At 42.3% G+C, this 26,270-nt stretch overlaps 1 protein-coding gene across 2 annotated transcripts in view; it reads left to right on the top strand.

The window, feature by feature from the left end:
• Positions 1-5,204: 5,204 nt before the first annotated feature.
• DUS2 (dihydrouridine synthase 2) overlaps positions 5,205-26,270 on the top strand; it is a 45,782-nt gene continuing 24,716 nt past the window's right edge. The window contains exons 1-5 of one of the 2 annotated variants that reach the window (XM_079116885.1): positions 5,205-5,346; positions 9,479-9,524; positions 12,331-12,422; positions 13,500-13,543; positions 14,638-14,698. In XM_079116885.1, coding sequence (XP_078973011.1) covers positions 5,221-5,346; positions 9,479-9,524; positions 12,331-12,422; positions 13,500-13,543; positions 14,638-14,698 — 369 coding nt within the window. In that variant the 5' untranslated portion in view covers positions 5,205-5,220. The remainder of the gene's footprint in view (positions 5,347-9,478; positions 9,525-12,330; positions 12,423-13,499; positions 13,544-14,637; positions 14,699-26,270) is intronic. The other variant, XM_079116886.1, reaches the window with a different exon arrangement.

The following is a 26,270-nucleotide window of genomic DNA, read 5'->3' as shown; positions in this document are numbered from 1 at the left end:
TGAAGGTCTTATAGAACTTGGTTGAGAATCCATCTGTCTTGAGCTTTTCTTGGATGGTAGGCTTTTGATGGCTTCTTCTATTTCATTGATTGATATTGATCTATTTAAATTGTGTATGTTCTCCTGGTTCAGTTTGAGAGAAGCATATGTCTCTAGAAATTTGTTGATGTCTTTGGTATTTTCTGTTTTGTTGGAATATAGATTTTTAAAGTAGCTTCTCATTATGTTATGTATTTCAGTGGTGTCTGTTGTGATATTTCCATTTTCATCACGAATTTTAGTAATTCGAGTTTTCTTTCTCCTCTTTGTTAGTGTGGCTAAAGGTTTGTCTATTTTGTTTACTTTTTCAGAGAACCACCTTTTTGTTTTGTCAATTTTTTGAATTGTTTCTTTTGTTTCAATTTCATTGATTTCAGCTCTGATTTTAATTATTTCCTGTCTACTACTTTTGGTGTTGTTCTGTTCTTCTTTTTGTAGGGCTTTGAGCTGTAATGTTAGGTCATTTAGTTGTTGACTTCTTCTTATTATTTTCTTGAATGTGCTGCTTTCATAGTGTCCCAAAGGTTTTGATATGTTATATCATCATTCTCATTGACCTCTAAGAATTTTTTTCTCTCCTCCCTGATGTTTTCTGTTATCCATGCTTCATTCAATAGCATATTATTTAGTCTCCAGGTGTTGGAGTAATTTCGGTTTTTTATTTTGTCATTGATTTCTAATTTCATTCCATTATGACCTGTTAGAACACAGGGCAGAATCTCTTTTTTTGCTTTGTGGCATAACATATAGTCTATTTTCGAGAAGGTTCCATGTGCTGCTGAGAAGAAAGTGTATTCACTTGTCGATGGGTGAAATATTCTATATATGCCTATTAAGTCTAGGTTATTGATTGTGTTATTGAGTTCTATGGTTTCTTTGTTTAGTTTTTGTTTGGAAGATCTATTCAGTGGTGACAGCGGTGTGTTAAAGTCACCCAGAATTATTGTGTTGTGGTCTATTTGATTCCTGGAATTGAGAAGGATTTGTTTGACGTACAGGGATGCACCGTTATTTGAGGCATAAATATTTATGATTGTTATGTCTTCCTGATTTGTGGTTCCCTTAAGTAGTATGACGTGTCCTTCTTTATCCCTTCTGACTAACTTTGGCTTGAAGTCTATTTATCTGATATAAGGATGGAAACCCCCACTTTTTTACTGAGTCCCTGTGCATGGTAGGTTTTTTTTCCCACCATTTCACCTTTAGTCTGTGGATGTCTTTTTCTATGAGACGAGTCTCTTGCAGGCAGCATATTGTTGGATCTTTCTTTTTAATCCATTCTGCCAGTCTATGTCTTTTGATTGATGAGTTTAGGCCATTAACGTTCAGGGTTATTATTGAGATATGATTTGTATTCCCAATCATTTGGGCATATTTTTGGTTTTTAACTTGGCTTGGTTTCTCCTTTGAATGGATTTTCTTTTAAGGTAGTTCCTCACTTTGCTCTTCTGCATTGTTGTTTTTCATTTCCTCCTCATGGAATATTTTGTTGAGAATATTCTGCAGCGCAGACTTTCTATTTGTAAATTCTTTTAACTTTTGTTTATCATGGAAGGATTTCATTTCATCTTCAAATCTGAAGGTTAGTTTTGCTGGGTACAGGATTCTTGGTTGGCAACCATGTTCTTTCAGAGCTTGAAATATGTTGTTCCAGGCCCTTCTAGCTTTTAGAGTCTGGGCTGAGAAATCTGCTGCTATCCATATTGGTTTTCCTCTATATGATATTGATGCTTTTCTTTTGCAGCTTTCAAAATCCTATCTTTATTTTGTATGTTAGGCATTTTCATTATAATGTGCCTTGGTGTGGATCAGTTGTGATTTTGTGCATTTGGTGTTCTGTAAACTCTTGTATTTGATTTTCCATTTCATTCTTCAGGCTTGGGGAGTTTTCTGATATTATTTCATTGAATAGGTTGTTCATTCCTTTGGTTTGTATCTCTGTGCCTTCCTCAATTCCAGTAATTCTTAAATTCAGTCTTTTCATGATGTCCCATAGTTCTTGGAGTTGTTTATGATTTCTTACTATCTTCTCTGTTTGGGCAACTTTATTTTCAATATTAAATATTTTGTCTTCATTGTCTGAGGTTCTGTCTTCCAAGTGGTCTAATCTGTTGGTGATGCTTTCCTTTGAGTTTTTTATTTGGGTTATAGTTACCTTCATTTCAAGGATTTCTATTTGGTTGTTTTTTTGTTGTTGTGGGTTTTTTTTTTTTTTTTTTTTTTTTTTTTTGAGAATCTCTATCTCTTTGTTGAAATAATCTTTTGCTTCCTGCAGTTGCTCTTTCAACTGCTTATTGGTATGATCATGCATTGCCTACATGTGCTCTCTTAACTCATCCTTTGCTTCACGAATCATCTTAATCATGTATAATCTGAAGTCCTTTTCTGACATTTCTTCTACCATACTATCACTGGATTCTGTTAATATAGAATCTAGATTTGTTTGGATCATTTTCTTCCTTTGTTTTTTCATGTTGTTCTTGTATCTTTCCCTCTAGGAGTGGAGATCTGGGGTATTGCAGTTTCCCCCCTATGGGCTTATAGTGACCCTATAGGTTTCCAAAACCTTTTCTTTAAGGGGGAGATCGATATTAGCAGTGCCCAGTTCAGACAGTGTGCAACCCTATACCAAATAGCCCCTATGAGTACATTAACAATATTGTCATAATAAACAGAATGAGTTCAATTATTACCTTTAGTATAACAAATATATTTGCAATAAAGTCTGCTGTTTCTAATGGAGGACAAAGAGAATGTAGAGGGGTATAGGATATAGCTGTTAGTGGGATAAGAAAATAATATATAGAAGTTCTAGGTAATAGAGTGAGAGTGTAATCAAAAGAAGTTGGTTGTTAGCATGCAAAAAGGGAGAAAGACACTCTGAGGGAATAGGTAAACAAAAGGAAAAGAGAACAACAAAAGTAAAGAAATAAAAACTTAAAATTTTTCAATAAGGAGAAGGAGAAAAAAGAAAATCTACACTACAACAGTCATATATATTCAAATCTCCCAGTCTTTAGTAACCTGATGTATGAGAGGTACCTTACAATGGGCTTCCAGTCTCCAGCAGGCGTCTCAGAATGGGATTTGCCTCACCTAAAGGTGGAAGATACAGCTTCCAGGATTATCCAAGATGACTGCTGTGGCTTCTAAATGTGTTGGCAAATGGGGAGCTGCAACTCGGGGTGTGGGCATGGTCGGCTGGAGGTCCTGGAGGTGGGGTGCGGTTGGTTGTTCAGGGGTCCTGGAGGTGGGGTATGGTTGGTCTGGTTGCAGGATCCTGGAGGTGGGGTTCAATCAGTTGATCTGGGGGTCCTGGTGGCGGGGAGCAGTCAGTTGATGTGAGGGCCCCAGAGGCAGGGAGTAATCAGTTGGGCTGAGGGATCTTGGAGACGGGGCTCAGTCAGTCTCACCAGGTATCCTATGGGCCCTGGCTCTTATCTCAAAATGGCAGCAACCACTTGTAATTAAACCTGCAGGTACAGTGAGAATGAAATTCCAGGCAGCATCAGGCAACTGGTGCTCCACTGGCAGTCTGAGGTCAGTTTGCTGACTGCTGGCAGATGATCAGGAGGTGAACCTCAGGCGGTGGGTGATGGATAGGTGAAAGGCAGACGATGGACAGGCAAGATGTAGGCAAATGGCAGATGATGGCGCCTGACAGTGAGCAATCTGCACTCAAAAAGTAGTTGTTATGCTGGCAGACTGCAGGTGATCACAGTAGACAAATGGGGTAAACAGCAGGGGATCAATAAATAGCAAAAACTGCCTCACCAAGAAACAGATATCCTCTGCTTGAAACCTGAGTTATGGAGTGACAAGGAATGCAGCCTCCCTCTAGTTCGCCATCTTGGATTCTCTAGGATTTTGGTTTTCTTGTTGTTCCTGTTAGCTCTTCAGAGTATTCCTAGAACATGAGCCCTTCCTACCACCTTCACTGTAGCTCCCTGGTCCGAACTTCCATCATCTCTCAAGCTGACTACTGAATTGCCTTCTAACTGGACTCCCTGTGATCACCCTTGTCCCCCACAGTTTGCTGTTAACACAGCAGTCAGCATGATAGGTAAGAACATGTCAGCTGATGCCTCTCCTCCACTTAGAGCCGTTCACTGGCTCACCTACTCGCTCTTATCTTCTTACCGCAGTTATATCGCGTATCTTATTACTTCCCTTACTATCCCTTGTCTTTTCTGTGGCCCAGTCACGTCGTCTTCCTTGCCATTCCTACAACATATCAGACAAGGTCCTGCCTTAGGAGAAGCACAGACCGTTGCCTCTGCTGTGCATTCTTCCCTTAGCGTCCAACTTGGTTAACTCTGATCCTTTCCATCTTGTCTTCTGGGGCTGGGGGTGGTCACTCAGAGGTAGAGTACATACTTTGCATGTGTGAGGCACAGGTTTCAATCCCCAACATTCCCCACCATCCTTGTGTTGATTTCTCTATTAAAATTGCAACCCAGTCCCAGCTGGTTTTGTGTAGGCAGGAGGTCCGAGAGTTCAAAGCCAGCATCAGCAACTTAATGATGCCCAAACAACTTAAGGAGTGAGACTCTGTCTCAAAATGAAAAATTAAAAGGTGTTAGGTATCTGTGGGAGCAAACCCCAGTACAAAAATGAAAAGTAAATAAAAACAAATAAAACCACAACCCAGCCAAGAGTGGTAGCAAGTACTTGCAGTCCCTGCTGCTTGGTACTAAGGCATGAGGGTCACTTGAGCTAGTAATTAGAGACCAGCCTGGGCAACATAATGAGACCCTGTCTCCAAACAAATATAGAAACAAACTAAACAAGTAAAAATAAGATTTTTGCTTTTTTCTCTTCCAGGCCCTATCAATCAGTTTTCCAATATGCTGTGTAATTATTTGTTTACTTGTTATGTGTGGTGACTTTTGCTTGCTTTCTTCCAGCAGTGAGAAAGTTGTGCTGAGCAGACATTTTTTGTTGTTTTGTGGTCTAATGTATCCCAAGAGACTAGGACAGTGGCTGGCACAGATTAAGCCCTTAATGAGTAGTGGTTAGAGGAATGACTGAGCATGCATACTTTGCGTGATCAGACAGAAGGAAAGCAAATGACTATGGGTTGGAAGGAGGAAAGAAACTTTGCCCTCGATAACAGAAGGGACTGTTTCCACTTGAATTTATGACCCTTCTTTTCCTTTTCTTAGGTGCAGCAGAGGAGGAATGATCGTGAATAGTGTCTCTCTGTTCTTCCACAACAAACTCATCTTAGCCCCTATGGTTCGGGTGGGCACTCTCCCAATGCGGCTGCTGGCCCTGGATTATGGAGCTGACATTGTTTACTGTGAGGTAAGTGCTCCTGGTTTTCTGGGAGGGCTTTCCCACAGTGCAGCCTCCTCATTTGGATGCAGGAGTGTTCAGGAGTGGGGGAGGCAGAATGGAAACTCCCCGCACAGGTGTTACTGAAGGTGGCAGGGGATGAACCAGCAAGACACCAATGAGCTCTGTGGGCCCTAGTGGAGGCCAGCAGCCTGGGGAGCGCAGAGGTGTCTGGGTTACTGAGATGGGTAGATGAGCATCAAGTTGGGCACGGCCCTGGCCCCCACAGGAGCCCCCACAGGAGCATATGTTCAGTTCATCAGTGCATGGACTCAGAGGTTAGGAAGAGGAGAGAAAGGACCAGAAGCAGGCTGAGGAACCTGGACGAGGTTGGGTTTTGGTTGCCATCGGATTTTCTGGTGGTGTTAGCTGGTGGGCCAGTAGATACACTTGCTGAGCCCTCTGGAGAATACTGGGGTTCAGACCCAGGTTCAGAAAGATCTGTGAGGGAAAACAGAATTAAAGGAGTAGCTGATGTTGGATGATGAGGGAATGTGAGCAGGCAGTGCTTCTCCTTGAGCATGTTTCAGAGTCAAGCTGGAGAGCTTCCCTTAGTCCTGATATGTTGTCCTACTGAGTGTGAAAAGTTTCAGATGCTATTCAGGTATTCTGATCTTAGCATCTTTTTCTTTTTCCTGTGCTGTAGATGGAACCCAGAGCTCTGTGCACGCTAGGGCTCCACTGCTGGGCTACTTCTCATCTCCCATCCTTTTATTTAAAACCCATTGGGGGTGGGGTTGTGGCTCAGTGGCAGAGCACTTGCCTGGCATGTGTGAGGCACTGGGTTCAATTCTCAGCACCACATATACACTAATAACAATAAAGGTCCATCAACAACTAAGAACATAGTTTTAGAAAACCATTGGGGGTGGGGATAGGGGTGGGGTAACTGTGGTTATAAAAGGCAATAGGAGGAGTCTTCAGTGACGGGATCCTTCTGTGTCTTACCTGTGTCAGTGTCAATATCCTGATAGTGATATTGTGTTGCAGTTAAGATGTGCCATTGGGAAGCTGGGTGAAGGTACCTCCTAGGGCTAGGGTCTCTCACCTTCCACAACTGCATGTGAAGCCCAGTTACCCTAAGATAAAGTGTGTGATTGGAGAGGAACCCACCATGTAGAGAGAAGGGAGGGCCTGTGAGTGTACTTGGGTAAACACCCTAATTCCTAGGTGTGTTTGTTGGAGGATAGGTGTCAATGTGAGAAGAAAAATGTGAGAAAATAGGCAAATTAAAGAGTCTACTGTCAGGGATGCAACACTCATGTGTGTGAACAATGTGAGACGGCAGAGAGATCAATTGCAAGAAGGCTGTTGGTGGTATATGTGAGAATAAGGTGAGTGTGCACAGCTGCGGAGTTAAAGGCTTAAGGACGAACAGCAAACAAGGAGGGAGCAGAAGGACTGCCAGCCACCACTTCAGGGATTTAAGAGGTTAATTAGGGAGCAAGTACAGGCAGGTGGCTTGAGGTCAAGGAAGTAGGGTGAAGGGAGTTATTTAGAAAAGACTTGCGTGTTTGAGGAATAGAGGGAGGAAGGAGGTAGAAATGAGGGGCTGTAGGGGCGATGGGCCAGGCCAGCAGTGCAGTGGAGTCTGTTTGTTGTTTTTCTTTTCTCTTGGAGGGGATAGGGGTTTTTATATTTATTTTGTGGCAGTGCTGAGGGTGGAACCCAGGACCTTGCATATGCTGGGCAGGCACACTGTGACTGAACTGTAACCTTAGCCTAGTCCACAGGATTCTTTAAAAAAAAAAAAAAAAAAAATTGTTCTTTTTCATTATACAGGAGAGTAGAATGTATTTTGGCATAATATACATCTGTGGAATATAACTTATTTGAATTAGGATCCTATTCTTTTTTTGCGGGGGGAGGATTGAACTCACGGGCACTGGACCAGTGATCTACATCCCCAGCCCTATTTTATATTTTATTTGGGAACAGGGTCTCACTGAGTTGCTTAGGGCCTCACCATTGCTGAGGCTGACTTTGAACTCAGAATCCTCCCACACCTCTGGGATTACAGGCGTGCACCACCCTGCTCATCAGGAATCCTATTTTTGTGGTTGTACAGGATTCAGAGTTATCCCTGATCTCATATTCAAATACAAAGCTAGGAAAGTTATGTCTTAACCATTTTTTAAAAATCTATTTTTAGATATCAACAAAAAAATTTTTTTATATATTTATATGCAGTGCTGAGAATCAAACCCAGTGCCTCACACATGCTAGGCAAGTGCTATACCATTGAGCTACACAACCTCAGCCCCCATCTTAACCATTTTTAAGTGAACAGTAGTATTAAGTATATTTATGTTGACAAATCACCAGAACTTTTTCATCTTTTAAAATTGAAACTCTATCCCCATTAAACAACAACTCCTTATTTTTCCTCCTAACTGCTGATCACCACCTTTCTGCTATCTGTTTAGAAAGTGGATGATTCATTTATGTTTTTATTTTTGTTTGTTTTAATATTTTTTAATTATCAATGGATTTTTTATTATATTTGTTTATATGTGGTACTTAGTATCAAACCAGGGCCTCTCACATGCCAGACAAGCACTCTACCACTGAGCCTCAGCTCCAGCTGAGAAAGTGAATTATTTAAATAAATGTCTAGTGTTTATCATTTGACGGGCTCATTTTTAAAAATTTGCAGATACTGAATTTTGAAACCAGGAGTTCTTTACCACTAAGCTATATCACAACCCTTTAAATTTTTTTTTTTTTTAAATTTTGAGACATTATGTCACTTAGTTGCTTTGGGCCTCACTAAGTTGCTGAGGCTGGCCTTCAATCGGTGGTCCTCTTGCTTCAGCCTCCCGTATTCACTGTGATTACAGATGTATTCCACTAGGTCAATGTTGATGGATTTATTTTACTTCGCATAATATCCTAAAAGCTCATTCATGTTATAACCTGTGACAGGATTTTCTTCTTTTATGGCTGAGTAATAATCCATGAGATGTGTCTGCCACATTTGTTTATCCATTCACTCATCAGTGGTCATTTTGGTTCTTTCTGCCTTTGTGATTTGTGAATAGTGTTGCTATGAAAAAGCTTGTACAGGTGTTCTTGTAGACCCTGCTTTTAGTTCTTTTGAATATGTTCCCAGAAGTGAAATTATGGGATCATTTGGTAGTTCTATTTTTAATAGTTGACAGAATGTCTGTAGCATTTTCCATAATGACTGCAACCTCTCGCAGTTTCATCAACAATGAACAAATGTTCCAGTTTCTGTATATTTTTTTTAAAATAGTACCCATCCTAATGATAGCATGAGGTGTATTTCATTGTTTATCGGGAAATGTCATATTAATTTTTCTTTTGTGTGTGTGTGTGTGTGTGTGTGTGTGTGCGCGCGCGCTATTGGGGATTGAAGTAAGGGATGTGTTACCACTGAGCTATATCCCCAGCCCTTTTTTTTTTTTTTTTTTTTTATTTTGAGATAGGGTTTCTTTAAGTTCCTGAGGGTTTTAGTAGGTATCTGAGGCTGTATTACAGTTGTGTGCCCTGGCGCCCAGCTCCCTCTGTGGTTACAATACTGAATTTGAAGAACCCCTCTTTTCTTTTCTGAGTGTGCTGAATGTCTCCAAAGTGGGGGAGCTCACCCCTTTTGTATCCAGTAGAAGCCACACTGGATAGACTTTTCATTCCTGTGTTCATCTCAAATCTTCCTCTTTGTGCTTGTCTGCCCTGGTCCCAGTTTTATCATTGGTTAGACCTTTCCTCAGAACTCCTCACTGATCACCTTCTGCATTGGGATTGAAGTGAGAGGTTGAGGGGAGTGGGCTTGAGCTGAGACTCATAAATGAGGAGAATGTCCCAGTGTCCGCATCCTAGGTAGTTATCTGCCCTGTGAGTGGCTCATCCTTTCTCAGCTCAGTCATTTCCAAGGTCCCTGGTAAGAGCAACTGATGGAGGGTAGCCCTGCCTGCCACTCTTGGGTGGAGAAGATAGTGCCACATGTCCCCCAAATCATGATTTGTTGTTGGCAGTAGGGGGACTGGCCAAGCAGTGTCCATAGGTGTGTGATGAAGGTACTTCTCCTGAGTCCAGGGCCTCCATGTCCAGGACTGACCAATGTTCTCTAATTCCTCTGCAGGAGCTGATCGATCTCAAGATGCTTCAGTGCAAGAGAGTTGTCAATGGTGAGCAGCCCTGGCCCCAGGATTGTGTGTGTGCTCTTTTGGCTCAGGTGACACTACCACTGCCCCTGCCCAGGTTCCTGCCTGGCTGCATAATGTAATTGTGTGGATCATGTGCTCCCTTGAGAGCATTCATTGCTCTCCATCTCAAGCCTGATGTGAAGCGGGCCAAGAATGCCTTGGTGACATGGAAATGACCATGTTTCACATATTCAAGGGACCCTAAGAGCCTTGGAGTCAGGATGGCTTCAGTGCTGAGCCTGGTCAGTGACTTGGGCAAGTCATGTGATTTCTTTCCACCACAATTTCTCATCAGTAAAATGAAAATGATGAGCCTTACTTCAGGACTTTGGTTGTGGCTGAGTGATAGAGCTCTTGCCTAGCATGTGTGAGGCATTGGGTTCAATCCTTAGCAACACATAAAAATAAACACATAAGACATTTTGTTCACACACAACTACAGAGAAATTTAAAAAAAATAAGACTTGCTTTACTGAAATTGTAGTGTTAAAGTGAAAATGAAATAAGAGGAGGGACAGTAAGTACTTTGTACACCTTAAGCCCTGTGCAAATGGAAGTGACTGTGAGGAACTGTGGTTTTACTTATAGTTTATTGATGAAGCTCATTCTGCTTTGATTAGAATTGTGGTAATCTTTGAGGTTTCTGATATATATGTATATGCATATACACATGTATATATCAGATCTTAATATTTCACAAGAAGTTCTGACTCAGTTTTGTCAAATTCTCTCATTTACATTTTTGAATATTATGAAAAATTCAATATTACAAATCCAATTAACCTAGAAAATGAAAATCCTCCATAATCTTATACTGAAAGAGTTAATCAAACTGGGTACATTGGCACACCCCTATAATCCCAGTGACTCAGGAAACTGAGGCAAGGAGGATTGCAAGCTTGAGACCAGCCTGAGCAACTTAGTGAGATCTGTCTCAAAATAAAAATAAAAAGCGCTGGGAGTGTAGCTCAGTAGTAAATTACCCCTAGGTTAAATTTTCAATACCCAGAAAGAAAAAGAAAAAAAAAAAAAGATTTAATCATAGGGTTTTCCATGTAGCTCAGTGGTGGGAAATTCCTCAGCAATTGTGAGGTTCTGGGTTTAATTCCACATAACCTCCCCCCCCCCAAAATAAATAGTTAAGCATAAAGAGGAATAATGTGGATTTTCCTGTATGTATTTTATGAATTACGTGTAATATATAAAAATGTGAAGTGTTTATATCTGTGCCCACTTCCCAGGGGATTCTGTCTCACATATTAGTTTGCCACTAACTTTTCTACTAGGACATTTTCTCATGTGGACACATTAGAATTGGTTTCTCTAGTGCCTTTATTGGGGTTTCAGTATTCCTTTTATCAGTATACTTCATTGTTAGCACACCCATTTTTTCATGGTTCTCTCAGACTTCTGCCTTCCAGTGTTGAGCTGTCTTTGTGAGGGATCACTTAGATCACCTCTCCCAACATGTCATTGTCTTTGTCCTACTCTTTTTAGCCTTCTAATCTGTTCAGTGCTGGGATGATAATTATAGATTCCATTTATGGAAATGCTTTACATGCTTTAAAGATCTTAGTTCTCGAAACAAGCTTCAAGATAGACATATTCACCCATCTGCTGCATTGTATCTTTGCCTTATAGTAGTCATATTTGAAAGTTAATGATGTTAGTAGTGATTGTAGAACTTTACTAAAAAGAATAGATGAGATATACTTCATTTTTTTTAATGTTCTATTAAGTTGTTGAGAATACTAAAATCTGTTCAGGAATACTGAATTCAATGTCCCTGCTAGCCTCTGGTCACATTTTCATCCTCTGATCAGCACCTAAACTTGTTTTACAGTGTTTTGGTTCAAAGTTGTGCTATTTATGTAGGTGCTAGGGGATCAAACCCAGTGCCTTGTGCATGCTAAGCAGGTGCTCAACCATGGAGCTCTACTGGCAGATCCAGCTAAGATGTGAGTGATTCACTAACTGTGAACTCAAGAGCCAGTAGCACTATATTGTCATGCCTAACCAAGGCTTATCAAACACAAGTGTTTTGTCCTACAGGTTCAAAACAGCCTTCTTGTGCTTAAGAGCACTGGACAGAACTTTAACAGTATGTTTGGAGCCATTTTAAATAGTGAGATCACTAACAACAAGCACAAAAATACAAAAATTGAAGGGCTAAATATACTGTAAAAAGGACAAATTTTTATAGTGTGAAACGAGACAAGAGTGGCACCTTATTTGATCTGCTGGAGATGTGCATGTTAGGTAACTGCAGTTTGTTGTCACTTAGTGACTGTCCATGAATGACTGGAAACACCACATGTATTGATTAGGTGTATAATTCAATTTTAGTGAATAGAAGCATTTGAAAATAGGCAACTGCAAATAATAGTGAAGATTGACTGAAAGAGTACTCATCCACTCCAGTTTCCTGACACACTTGTAGTAATTAAGAAATGGTCACTTGCTCTTCAAAGTGCCACCTTCCAAGATAAATTGGACCAGTATTAAAACACAAAGTTCACTGTATGTACATTTTTTCCAATATTTCAAAAAATTGTAGAATGCTTGTAATCACTCAGAGTAAGTACATACAACCCAAACATGCAGTTTAAGAATGAATTATAAAGTCAACAAACCATTACCTGGGTGGTAAGATGGACCATCATCACCACATCAGAAGCACAAATGTCTGTGATCCCTTTTTTCCGTTCAAGGTTATTCTTGGCTGTGTTCACCTGTAGGGCTTAGGCTAGGCTGAACTTGTACCCCATATGTTTGTGTTTTCTTGCAGAGGTGCTCAGAACAGTGGATTTTGTGGCCCCTGATGACCGAGTAGTCTTCCGCACCTGTGAAAGAGAACAGAGCAGAGTGGTCTTCCAGATGGTAGGAGACCCCAATGTCAAGTGTCCTCCTGAGGCTTCCTGTGTGTTGGGATGTCATAAGTTAGGTCCCGTGCCGGCAGCATTGAATGCCTGAGCTTCCTCGTGCTGCAGTGGCTTCCTGAAGACTTGACTTGAGCATTTTTGGAAGGGTCGTTCCTGAGTGCTTACACTATGGGAGCCAGTGTGTGGACATCAGGCTGCCACAGTCTGTTCCATGCCTCCAGTCTCAGATTTAATTTATTTAATTACAGGAATCTTTTGCTTGGCAACATGACTTGTATATTAATTTTTGAATCCCTAGCATTGATTATATTCAGGTTGTGGTGTTTCTTTTTGTGTAGTCTGTATTTATTTCGTCTTGGACGAATTAGATTTCCTCCAGAGTAGTTAAACTTTATTACTGTTTGTGTGTTTGTTTCTGCTTTTTGGTAGCAGGGATTGAACTCAAGGGCACTGAACCCCTGAGCCACTTCCCCAGCCCTTTGTATTTTTTCTTTTGAGACATGGTCTCACCAAGTTGCTTAGAGCTTCTCTAAATGGCTGAGGCTGGCTTCAAACTTGCGATCTTCCTGTGTTGGCCTCCCGAGCTGCTGGGATTGCAAGTGTGTGCCACTGCTCGTGCGCGGCTATGCTTTTACTTTAGGGTTGCAAATACTCCGTTGCTCTGTTCTCTTGCTCTGGAATTCCTTAGTGCTTTCTTAGAAATAGCTCCCAAAAGATGTTCAGGTTTTTAAAATGTTGATGACAATGTGTAGACATATAATTATAGAATATTGAGTTGTGGGTATCTGCATGTTTTGTAGAAGATTCTTATTTTCATGTTTTTATATAATTGAACATAACAATAGCATTAAGGACATTGTTTAGGTCTTCCACGTCCATTTTTTTCCTTTCCCAGTGAGCTCATCCATTGGGCTGGGTTTTTGGGAGACAAATGGTCCACACTGCTTGTGGGCATGAACGTGTATGTGTTTGTGTGTGGGGGGGTGGGGCACGTTGGCGGGGGAGATGGGCATGTATGTGTACATCTGCCTTTATCAGGGCACTGATTGGTTGATGAAGCCTTTTGTGTTCCCAGGGGACCTCAGATGCAGAGCGAGCCCTTGCTGTGGCCAGGCTTGTGTAAGTTTCTCCCTCCTGAGCTCCCTTTGTCTTTCCTGTGAGAGAAGAGGTCCTAGTATCACTGATGACCTTCGAGGTGACCCACCCTTCTGCCTTGTGGCCCATTACTTTCTCTTTTGAGCTGAGGGTGATTTCCCTTCCTCTTTATGACATCTGAAGGCTGTCCTGGGACTCACATGTACCCCCTGTTTCCAGATACCAAAGACCCTGTGTGAGGGCCCAATTTGAATGTTTATTCCTGGGATTCCCTTTGTGGGGATTCTCCTGTGAGTCCTGAGGCTTTAAATCTCAGTGTTGGTGAGTCCTCTTGCTTCCTGAGTTAAGAAAGGCAGCAGAGTCCCTGATCAAAGAGTGGGTTTTAGAGTAAGATACAGCTGGGTTGCAATTCTGGGTTTCCTACTGGGTAACTGTGTGACCTTGGGAAGTTACTTAGCCTTGCTGATAAGTTAGTTCCTTACTGTGTGAAATGATACCATTGGTACTACCCACCTCTGTCACAGGGCAGGGCAAAAGAAATCAGGCATATTTTTTGGAGCATGTCACACAATGGGAATGCTTAGTACATGTTATCTTTTCTTGTTGATGACAGTGATAGGAAGAAGGGAATCAGGCAGTAATTGCTGTTGATCACAGAGTGTTAACTGTACAAACCAGAGAATGAGGTCAGGGTCCCTTCTGCATTTGAGTGTTGTTTGGAGTAAGTCAACCGCACAGCTCAGCAAATGAAGGCAGTCCTGTAACCTCTGCCAGAAGAGTTGCTCTGGCAAAGGGCTGTTGTTCTTATGTCACTTCTCTGCATTGACAAATGGTTTTCATTTCCCCAGTGAGAAATGCTACCCTGGAATTGATTTAGCATGACTGTTACTGGGTATTCGAGTTATCTGACACAACTGCAGTATGGCAAAGTTCTCAATCCCTAGCTCTTTTCAGATATGTACACACATTATGTCTTTGTCTGGAACTCTGCTCAGATGAGGTCTTTCACTGAGGGTCGTTTATTTCATACACCAAGAGACAGACCTGTTCATGCTTTTGACTCTGTCTTCTTCGTCAAGTTGAATGTTTGTTACCTTTTTTCTTTCATGTATTTCCAGAGAAAATGATGTAGCTGGTATTGATGTCAACATGGGCTGTCCAAAAGAATATTCCACCAAGGTAAAGGATTTCTTTATGTTCCTCACTATTATAGTATGGAGATTAAAGGAAGGTAACAAGATGTGACTGAGAGGTACAGTATCTAGTTCTAGACTGGATCCTGTCTAGATGGGGAAAATGCTGGAAAGGATGTTAGTGGATCAATGGGCAAAACTGGAACAGGGCCTGGCCTAGTGGCCCATGCCTATAATCCCAGTTATTAGGGAGGCTGATGCAGGAGGATTGCAAATGTGAAGCCATCCCAGGCATCTTAGGAGGACCCTGTCTCAAAATAAAATAATGAAAGTCCTGTGGAATTAGCTCAGTGATATAGCACGTACCTAGCAATGTAGAAGGTCCTGGGTTCAACCACAAGTGCTGCTAAACAAATTGAAAAAAAAAAAAAAGGAAAGAGAAATAATATGAGCAGGGCTTTGTCTTTTTTTTAAATTTATTGTAAACAAATGGGATATATCTTGTTTGTCTGTTTATACATGATGTAGAGGCAACAGGGCTTTGTCTTTTCATAAATAAAATGGAGACACATGGGCTGGAATTGTGGCTCAGTGGTGGAGGGCGTGCCTAGCATGTGTGAGGTACTGGGTTCATTTCTCAGCACCACATATCAATAAATGAGGAAAGTAAAGGTTCATCAATACCTCAAAAGAAATACATATATGTATGTATATAAATGATTTTTTAAATGTGTGAAACAACACCCCAAATTCTGCAACTTGAGTTCAGCTCCAGGCCGAGTCTGCTGTGTAGTAGGATGATGTTGTCAGTTCTAACATGGATGTTAGTCTTCTACACCTCATGCACCTGTGGGTCTTCATAGGAACCTGCTTCTCTGCACAAGTGCAGATCCCTGCCCACAGGGAGCATCTGGTAGGCAAAGCTGTGGTCCTCAGAATCTCAGTGTGTGTGTGATAACTTCTTTGTGGTGTATTTGTTCACTTAAGTTCTTATGAGAAAAACAGCTCCATGTAATCCATGTTCTGACTTTTATTTAATTTTTTCAAGAGTGCTTTTAATTCTTGGAAACAAAAATCTTCTTGTTTTGTACATAAGACCTTTTTTATGAATAAATCAAGCCTCACCAAAAGAAAGAAAAAGTGAGGTATACGTTTAGGTTAATAGAGGTTGCAGTATAAATGTCATCTCAGAAGAGATCAGAGCAGAGGGCTATGGTAAGCCTGAGAAGAGAGTGGAAAGGCAACCCTTCAACTTGTTTCTTCAGAGGAAATGTGGTCCTTGAGGAAGACATCGAGGACTGGACAAGAGAGGAATATGGAGGCCACCAGGAGGTGCAGACAGCTGTGAATAGTTCATTTTGACCCAAGAACTGGGGAGTGGAAGAGGAAGAGGAAGCAAAGGAACAAAAGATGGCAAACTTTGGTTGGAATCAGATGAGCTCAACTTGGACTTTAGGTATGGTTGGCCTTTCTTTTGAGCAGAGAAGCCACATGTCAGGTGGCTTAGAATGGCAGTAGGGTAGAGGTGGGGATGCTAGGTCTTGGCTCTGCAGTGATTGATTGTGGGATGTTGGGAAGAGAGGTTGGGGTTTGGGGAGGAAAGAGTAGTGGCCAGGAAGCAGGATTCTTGGTTTTTCTCTGTGATCAGGAGCTAATGAAAGAAGAGGTTTGTATCCGATGATGAAGGGAATGTGAGGTTGCTGAGTGTAAGGCATCAGAGGGAGTCCTACTGTGCTGCCCTTGGGAGCCTGTGGCAGGGTGAGCAGAAGGTCAGCAGTGCAGACATCGTAGATGTCCCCCTGGCTCACTGTCCGGAGTCAGCCACTTTGCTCTGAGCAGTCACTTAGGTTGACAGCAATGCTTGAGGTCAGGAGGCTGCATCATACCTCCTGCCTGCTTAAAAAACTAGAGGGCCTCGTGGATGGTAGCTTCCAAGAATTTCAGAAATTTGAAACTATGAAGAGTTGAAAACTTATGGCTGTGTTTTCTCTGTTTATGTCAGTGTGTTCCTGAGTTATGTAAGGAGCAGAGTAGAAATGATTTGGAATGATTTCCCTGATGTCGTGAAAAACAGCAATGAGCAGAATTTCTTACAGTGTACTACTGTTTACTTCAGGAAAATGGGGAATGAATATTTATGTATGTTGACTTTTTACCTACAGATTATATTTGGAAAGACAAGAAACTAGGGGCATTGGGTTCTTCTGGGGAAGGAAACTTGAGTTTTATTTGGTTTTCTATTTGGTAGGAAATTTACACTCCTGGGTACTCTTAAAATAATTAGCAACTGGCACTAGCCATTCAGGACAGATACCAACCAGTATGCTGTACTGGCACATGCCAGCTAACTATGTGCTCTGTCCTCATGGTTCAAAAATTGAAGGCAGATAAAAAGAGATAGTATAGACTGAGCTGTGCCCAGTGGTACACACGTGTAATTCCAGCCATTGTGGAAGCTACGGCAGGACGATCTCAAGGTTTAGTCCAATCTCAGCAACTCATGTGGACCCTGTCTGAAAAAGGACTGAGCGTTATGGAAAGGGCTGCAGTGGCAAGGAAAGAAAAAAAAAAAAAAGAATGTAGATTTTATAGGTCTCTCATTTCGTAAGCAGGGGAAATCTTTTACTCTTTTAAGTTGAACATCTTACATGTTGTCTGTTTTGTCTAGTAAAAAGAAGTTGGAAGGAAATTACATTATAGAAAATTACTAAGGAAAGGGCAGTGAACTTGAATTTCAGATTCTGTGAGTCCATAAGGAAGGGCTGGATTGTGTGTGTGTGAGGAGAAGGACAGATGGAGCTGGGTGAGTTCCTGGCTTCCTTGAAGCCTCTAAAGTTTGTATCTGTGACCCTCTACTACAGAGCTAGTGGCTCTTCCACCCTACGAATTTTCAGAATGCAAGCCCAGCCAAGTCTGTGGTGCTATTTTTGTTTGGTACCAGGGATTGAATCCAGGCAGATTTAACCACTGTGTCATATCTCCAGCATTTTTTATTTTTATTTTTTGAGACAGAGTTTCACCAAGGTTTTGAGGCTGACTTTGAAGTTGTGTTTCTCCTGACTTACCCTCCAGAGCTGCTGGGATTATAGTTGTGTGCCACTGCACCTGTTAGTCTGTGGTAATTTAATATGCTCTCTGATTGCATTTGTCATCCTTAAACATGAAACTAAACTGTAACAACTGAACTTAAAACTTCTAGCACATGGTGTGAGCATTCATTAGTATGTAGTGTGTATAGTGTATTATTTTTTTCCCCTCCATTTAGTTTTAACAATTCTCTCTTCTACTACTACTGATTATTAACATAATGAATTTAAAGTAATTTGTTGCCTTGTCTAGTACATGGAAAATACAGACAATTTTAAAGAGAGGACTGGGGTTGTGGCTCGGTGGTAGAGAACTTGCCTGGCATTGTGGGGCATTTGATCCATTCTCAGCACTGCTTACAAAGAAATAAATAAAGGTCCATTAAGAACTAAAAATATTAAATAAAACAATACGGAAATTGTAAATAAAGCAAACGTGTGATGGCACACACCAACAGTCCCAGCTCCTTGGGAGGGTGAAGCAGGAAAATCACAAGTTCAAGTCCAGACTCAGCAACTTTTGGAGACCTTGTTTTCAAATTAAAAATAGAAAGGACTGGGTATGTAGCTCAAAGGTAGAGCAACACTGGAATCCATTTCCAGTATTGCAGAGGGAATAAAGAAAAGGGCAGGAAAATTGTTGATAATTTCTTTAGAATGGGAAGACTATGTTTACAAAGAATTCAGAGTGACAACCAGTGAGAAGGCGTATAAGGGATGCATTTTAAATACAGATTCAATCTCTGCCAAGCTCAGCAGACACCAGCATAAGCTGTAGTAGTTCATGGCAAGCCAAACCAAGGCCCTACTGGGACACCACTGAACATCATTTGAAACCTGCTGCAGTGCTTCTATCAAATTTTTGTATATGTGAATAACTTTATAGTTAACAGCAATGATAAAATTTTTTATTTCTGTAAAAGACTAGAAAATAAATAAAAAAGAGGATGCATGAAGTCTCTTACATACTCCTTTGTACAGAGAAACTCAGCCAGCAAGCTTCTGTGGCATTTGTCTCTTGCCAGTTTGATTTAAGCCTCGAATTTTGGGGACAGGGCAACCCGAGGTCTTTTCCGCCTTTGATGTTGCACTGCGTTTCTTGGGAACCCCTCTAGATCTCTGATTGAGCTTCTCTGTTGAGGTTTCTGCTGGCTTCTCTGCTGCTTTCTCTGCCGGCTTGTCTATTTTGTCCTTGGCTGGAGTGGCCAAGGGAGCGTCCCCATAGAGCCGGTAGCCACCAACCAGGCAGTATGTCTCCCCATGCCAGCCCACCTGGGTTTCTCCACATCCTTGGTAGAGGACATGATAGTATGCAGGTGTAGGAGGAGACTCGGGAGGCACCGCTGCTGGAAGGAAACCCAGAACCCATCAGTCACTTCCGCCTTATGCACTTTGCCGCCAGCACCTCCCTCTCCTGTTCCTCCCTGGTCTGCCTGAAGTCCTCTTATCTCCTTGGCATCCCAAACACAGCCTTTGCCTGTCACCTCCCTGGATGTTTTCTGTCTCCTCAAGAGATGCTTTCTGTAAAGTACGTGAGTTCTTGGAGCCAATGGAAGCAGCAAGAGAACGGTCAGACCTCAAAATGATCACAAACAGCACTCCCTCAATCTCCCCTTCTACAACTGAGACAAATTTCTGTAGGTCTGTCATTTCTGAGGCTTTAATGGAAATAATTTTCAAGGTTTGGAATACAGGGTCTAATATAAATTGTTTTAGAACCCCTGTGACATTGGCAGCTTCTGTTGGGACCCATTGATAGAGCCTGTTTGAGCCACACTGAATTCTAGCCTGGTTTTTATGGATTTTTCTAAGGCCTTTCTTGTTTTAGATGGTGTTTTGCTATGTTTCCTCAGACTGTCCTGGAACTCTTGAGCTGAAGCCATCCTCCTGCCTCAGCCTCCTCAGTAGCTGGCACTATGGTTGCACACCAGTGTTTCCAGCCCTACCACTTTCTGCAGGCCGTATTCTGGGGCAGAGAGATCCAGAGATCCAGGTCCAGATTCTGGGTGCCAAGGTCAGGCCCAATATCTTTCTCCCCTCCACTTCCTGAGACATCATTTCCTCAGACCTCCAGTCTGACTACCACTTGCTCTGTCCCCCTGGCTCTTCTGTTCTTCCCAGCTGCATGGCACCACCCTTTCCCTCAGCAGATCAGACTGGGCCATGTGGGAGGGGCCCGAGTGTGTGTATCCCTGACAGTGTGGTAAAGGTGTCTGTGTCTGAAGGTGAGGTTGATGAGAGGCCAAAAGCTCTTCCTCAAAGTGCTCCATCATTTGATAAGGAAAGCACAGCACACTTTTGTAAGCGTCTTATGAAGGAAGGATGTGGAGAAAGCCTCCTTTCTGATTTGGTGATGAGGTTCTCACGTTTTTGTTCAAGTTTCACTCTGTTCCCCACCCAGATCCTTGAGCCCATCTCCTGGGCTCAGGTGATCCTCCCACCTCAGCCCCCCAAGTAGCTGGGACCGTAGATGAGTAGCAGTGTACTGGGCTCTGAAGGAAGCATCTGGGGAGTCTGAAGGGGAAGGCCGGATTGACAGAGATCAGAACCTTGTGAACACTTGCCCTGAGCAGTGAGCACAAGCACTATGGGTCCTTGAGGGAGCAGCAGACCTTTGGTCTCACTCCTGGCCAGGGAAGTCCTGAGGTGTGATGGGCCAGCCCAAAAGGAACGTGTGACCGTCCAGTGAGGTTGTGTATTTACCAAGGGCTCCATTACAGATGTGTGGTCTAGGCCTACCTGCCACACTGCTCTCCCAGGGGACGGAAGACAAGTCAGACTGGATATAAAATATCCGGTCAGACATTCTCTCTCAAGCAGCCAGACTTGCTGGTGTCTTGTAGAGAACTGGTTCGCAAGTTTCCTAGCTACCCTGCCATGGAAACTGCAGCTTGTGATGTCATCACGACCCACTGAGGTCACAGAAGGAATGGGTGACTTGAGGGGTAGGTGTCAGACCCTTGGTGTTTTATGGAAAGCAGGGTGAAAGTGGAAAACTCTGCCTGGGCCTTCCTTCTGGCCTCCCCACCCATATCCTAGACAAATAACCACTGTCTGTGGAGCACAGCTGGGTGTTGCGACAGCCCATGACCACAGGGTAGGAAGAGAAACCCAAATTGTGAGACTGACCTGAGAGTCATGAGTAAACACAGACAGGTAGGTTGCATGGCCCTGACTGTGAGCATTAAACTGTTGGCGGGGCAGTGATGTGAGTGGATTAGGGGGCAGGGAATGCTCCTTGGAAGTGGGCCTGAATGTAAGTTAAGTTTTTGAGCTGGGCACAGTTGTTAAAGGAGTCTAAGACAGGAGATTTTTGAATGGAAAGCCAGCCTCAGCAATTTAGTGAGGCTCAAGAACTCAGTGAGACCCTGTCTCTACCTAAAATAGAAGCAAAGGGCTGGGGATGTGGCCCAGTGTTTGAGTGCCCCTGAGTTCAATCCACAGTACCTAAAAAATAATATAAAAAAATTAGGACATGTGGAAAAATATTCCAATTGGGAATAAAAGTAAAGGACACCCTCCTCTTGACCTGATTCAACCCCGATGATTATTCCTTTGAATGGTTGAACCTGTATTTAAATAATAGAGTATGATAGAGTGTTTGCCTAGTATGCGTGTGGCGTCAGGTTTGATCCTTGGTACCACGGGGGGGAAAAAGGCATTGTGTCTGTCTACACCACCAAAAAAAAAGAAAAAAATTTAAGAAAATAACAAGGACCAGGTACTTTGTAAGGGAACCTGGTACCAAACAATAAACGTATACATTGAAGTGTTTTTTTTTTTTTAATTACTTTTTGTTGTTAGTGGACCTTTATTTATATCCAGTGGTGAGAATCGAACCCTGTGCTTCACACATGCTAGTTATGTGCTGTATCACTGAGCTACAACCTTAGCCCACTAAAAAGTCTCCTATTTCTTAAGGATGGGAAATCTTTATTGTTTTATCTTTTGAATTTGTTACGTTTTGTATCTATTTAAGATATTAAGATATACATAACGTATTTAAGATACGTATTTAAGATACGTTATGTATCTTATTTATTCTATATTTATCTATTTAAAAAAAGAAAAAAGTTAGAAAAGGTAGGAAGAAAGGAAATTCCATTATGGAAGATTGTTGTGGAATGGGCAGTTAACTTGAATTTCAGATCTTGTGATTCCATAAGGAAGGGCTGGGTGCGAGTGTGTGAAGTGAAGGACAGATGGAGCTGGGTGAGTTCCCCTGTTTCCTTGAAACCTCTAAGGTTTGTATCTGTGGCCTTCTAATGCAGAGCTAGTGGCTCTTCCACACTGCCAGTTCTCAAAATGCAAGCCCAGCCAAGTCTGTGGTGCCTTTTTTGTTTGTTTGTTTGTTTGGTGTCAAGGAGATTTAACAACTGAACCACATTCCCAGCCCCTTTTATTTATATTTTGAGACAGGGTCTCACCAAGTTGCTGAGGCTGGCTTTGAACTTGTGTTCCTCCTGATTACCCTCCAAGCTAGTAGGATTATAGGCATATGCCACTGCACCCAGCAGTCTATGGTGATTTATTGTGCTCTCTGACTGAATCTGTCATCCTTAAAGGTGAAATTAAACTGTAAGAACTGAACTCTAACTTTCTGAGCACACGCTGTGAGTATGCAGTGTGTTTACCGTATTTATTGGATTTGTTTTTCTCCCCTTCATTCAGAGTTTTAAAAATCTTCTCCTCTACTACTCCCCTGACACACTGATAAAGTAATTAATTCATTGCATTGCGTAGAACATTGTGGGAAAGTGTAAAAAGAGCTAGGTGTGATGCCATGTGCCAGTGATCACAGCTCCTTGGGAGGCTGAGCTCAATGGTAGAGCCACATTGGATTCAATTCCCAGTACTGCAGAGGGAAAGAAGAAAAGGGAAGGAGAGTTGTTGGTGATAATCCTATTATCATGAGACAAGCACTATCATTAGGGTTGAGTTAAGTGGCTCTGAGTTGGCAGTTTCTGTTTGCTGGTGTTTTTCTCAAGTTTGTCGTATATCTGGATACTCAGGAATGGGACATTGTTGCTGGCCAAAGCAAAGGGCCTGGACAAGGTTTATGCCTGAATGATTTTGCTGTTGTTGGTACCAAAGCAAGTATTGGGTATGAGAGGAAGAAGGAGTATTTAATCTCATCCCTTAGGGAGGATCCATTGTTTTTTAAGGGCTTGGAAGATGGTGGGGTTTAGTTTATTATGACAATGAGACCTGAGTAACAAGTGGAAAGTCCTGGAAAAAAGAGGTTTCTTTTGTTTTGTTTTTGGTACCAGGGATTGAACCCAGGGACGTTTAAATACCAAACTAGATCTCCAGCCCTTTTTATTTTATTTCTTTTTTTAATTTTAAGCCAGGGTCTCAGTAAGTTGCTTAGGGCCTGACTAAGTTGCTGAACCTGGCCTTAAACTCGCAATCCTCCTACTTCATCCTCCCAAGCCACTGTGTTACATACATGGGCCACTTTACCTGCTACCTATCCATGTTTTTTACACGTAATAAGGAATGGAAGGGTAGTTCAGTAGTAGAGCACATACTTAGCCCCAGGATCCATCCCAGCACCAATAACAAAGAAGAAAACAATAAAAAAATGGTCATCCTCTCGCCTAAAGTTCTTTTGCATTTTCCCATTGCTCTTAGAACATACCAAAATATTTTCTTTGGCTTTCAAGTCCTGGGAAGTCAGTCACCACTGGCATTTCCACACTCAGCAAATAGCACAAATTCTTTGCTTCTGACCTCTACCTTTGTCAATCATACTGCCTCCCACCACACGGCCTTGGTATGTGCCACACTGTCAGCCTGTTGCCAACTGGTGGGGCTACTGAGGCAGGTCCAAGATAGGAAATTTTGTCACTAGAAAGTGATGTGTGCATTTTTTCTAAGTGCTCACCTATGCTGTGTAAAAACAAAACAAGGCCTGCAGATAATGCAGTGGTTGAAATAGGTTTTTTCTTCAACTTCTTTTTGTAGCAGAGCTAACCAACCCCTCCTGATTTGTAGTATATTGCAAGAATATGCTGGGAAGGCCAGGTGTGGTGGCAGCACACCTGTAATCCCACTGACTGGGGGTAGATAGGGGGCCATGTGCAGGAGGATTGCAGACTCTAGTTGAGTGTCAACAAATGAGCAAGTTCCTAGGCAATTTAGTGAGACTGAGTCTCAAAAATGACAACTAAAACACACTGGGGATATGGTTCAGTATAATGTCCCCTTGGGTTAAATCCCTGTAGAAATAAACATATATATAAATAAATAAAAAGGGTTATGTGTGTAGCTTTTTTACAATAAGTAAACAAACAAACAAACAAAAGGAATATAATATTTGGGAAGTTAAACTCAGATGGAATTATAGGTGCACAGGCACTGACACACTGAGGTGCAAGTGCATCTGGAAATGGGGGCTTTCATTTATCCAGTGTTGCCCAGATGATGGTCATCAACATTTGAGGACACTCAGGTCCTGGTCCCGGAGTCTCATGCTGCCCCTGCCTCTTCCTTGGTATTCCTCTTGATCAGCTCCCATTATTGACAGTCAGATTCCCAAGAAACAACAGTCTTTCAAACCACAAGACAGCTTGGCTGTGGAGGACATACATCCTCCATCACAAAGCTGAGGGCACCTTCCTGAAGTGACAGCACATTTTTCTTCCTCAAAAGGCAGTCAGTATTTGTCTTGCTGGAAGTACAATAAGCATGAACACATCTTCATTTCTTCCTTCCACCCACCCTTCTCCTCATCCCCAATCTTTGTATCCTGTACCCTCACCAGCCTCTCTATCCAACAGTCCTAGGATGCTTTTTGAGAGATGTAACTATTGACTCATATGTCAACTGTACCCTGTTTCAGATGGGCATGGCCTGATTTCAAACAATTTTGAGAATCCCAATTCAAGGGCAGGGCAATCACATGTGGTGCCTGATAGGCTTGAAGCATGTGACTGGGCTGATTTTGGAGACCAGATGTGTGCAGCACATAGGCTGGGAGCCTATGTCCTCAGATTGGTTACCATACTGTCCTGCCTTCTTGAGATATCATCAGCAGCAGGCAGTGTGACTTCCAGGGTACAAGAGCCATGATTATACCCAACACTGTTTAATTTTTATTTCAAGACAGGTCTTGCTAAGTTGTTGGGCCACCTCAATTCATCTACCTCAGCCTCCCACGTGGCTGGACTATAGGCATGCATCACTACAAACAGTAAGGTAGAGTTTTAGTAGCCTCACTGTCTAGGTAGGAAAGGTGAGCTGTGGGCAGGCAGAGAAACAAGTGATGCCCTCCTGGCCAGGAAAGGTGGGTTTCCTTAAGTCCCTCCATTTCTGCTCCTTTCTCCAGGAAAGCCTCAGTTTCCTTACATCCATCTGTTTGTTCAGACAGCCTCTGCTGGTCAGCACTAGTGCTGTTCATATGCTGGGCATTCAATCGGTGGCTGGACAAGTGTGCAGTCACATGTGCTGGCATAAGCAAACATGGGTTTCAGGGGCACCAGTCCTGGGAGCCATTCTGACCAAAGAAACATCTGCACAGCATGTATGTCTGACATTTATCCTCAGGTTCAGACTTGCCCTCTCTTTGGCTCAGTGTGGCCTCCTCAGGTGTGAGGTTGTCAGAGGTGCTTTTACAATAGTACATAGTTGGCTGGCACACACCCCCTCCAGAAGGCCTGCCTCCTTCCCTTCCATGGGTGCCACAAGCTGGCTTCCCTGTGAAGGGACCATTTGAGCCCTCACTGATTCCAAGTGGGACTGAACATCCAGCTGTACTTGATAAGCTCATATTTGTTTTATTTTTTTAAGAGAAAATGGCAAACATATAAAACGAAAATAGAAGGGCTTGGAGTGTAGCTCAGTAGTGGAAGAGGTAGAGTGCGTGTCTAGCATGCACAGGTCCTGGGTTCAGTACCCAATAGTGGAACAAAACAAAACAAAACAAAAATTAACAACAACAAAAAAGTTCCCAGCTACCATACCTTTATGACTCTAAATGATTAATAATATTTTATTATCATAAAATATCGTAAAGTAAATTTCCTTGCTTGTCCAATTTTAAAATAATAGATTTGAATTACAGTAATTCTTCTACATGTATACTATGGCTCAATGTGTAGGTTTCTCTTCCCTCTTTTATCTTTCTTGCAGTTCATTTGTTGAAAGAACATCATGTCCCAGTCCTTAAGAATTTTTTTGTTTCAGAGTTTGCTGATTGCATCCCATGGTGTCATTGAACATGTTTCTCTACCCCTTAGTTTTCCTGTAAACCGGTGTTTGTTAGAAGATTTTATTCATTTAGAGACAGGATCGTTATGTTGCTCAGGCTGGCCTCCAAATTATGGGCTGCTCTATGGGCAGGCCTGGGACACAGGCCTAACCTTGTGCTGTTCCTTCTCTGTGGACTGCCCCACCCCCCTTCTCCAGGACCAACTGTCCCCTTAACTGCTGAGATAGACATTCCGCTGGTAACCGCCAGCACCTTACTGCCAAGGCTCACAGCAGGCAGAGTGATCTTTCTAGTATCTTCATCAGATTTCTTCACCACCC

Source organism: Sciurus vulgaris (assembly GCF_902686455.1).
Source record: "Sciurus vulgaris genome assembly, chromosome: 17".
Classification (NCBI taxonomy): Eukaryota; Metazoa; Chordata; class Mammalia; order Rodentia; family Sciuridae; genus Sciurus; species Sciurus vulgaris.
The sequence above is the reverse complement of the archived record's forward strand: the minus strand, read 5'-3'. Positions and strand labels throughout refer to the sequence as shown.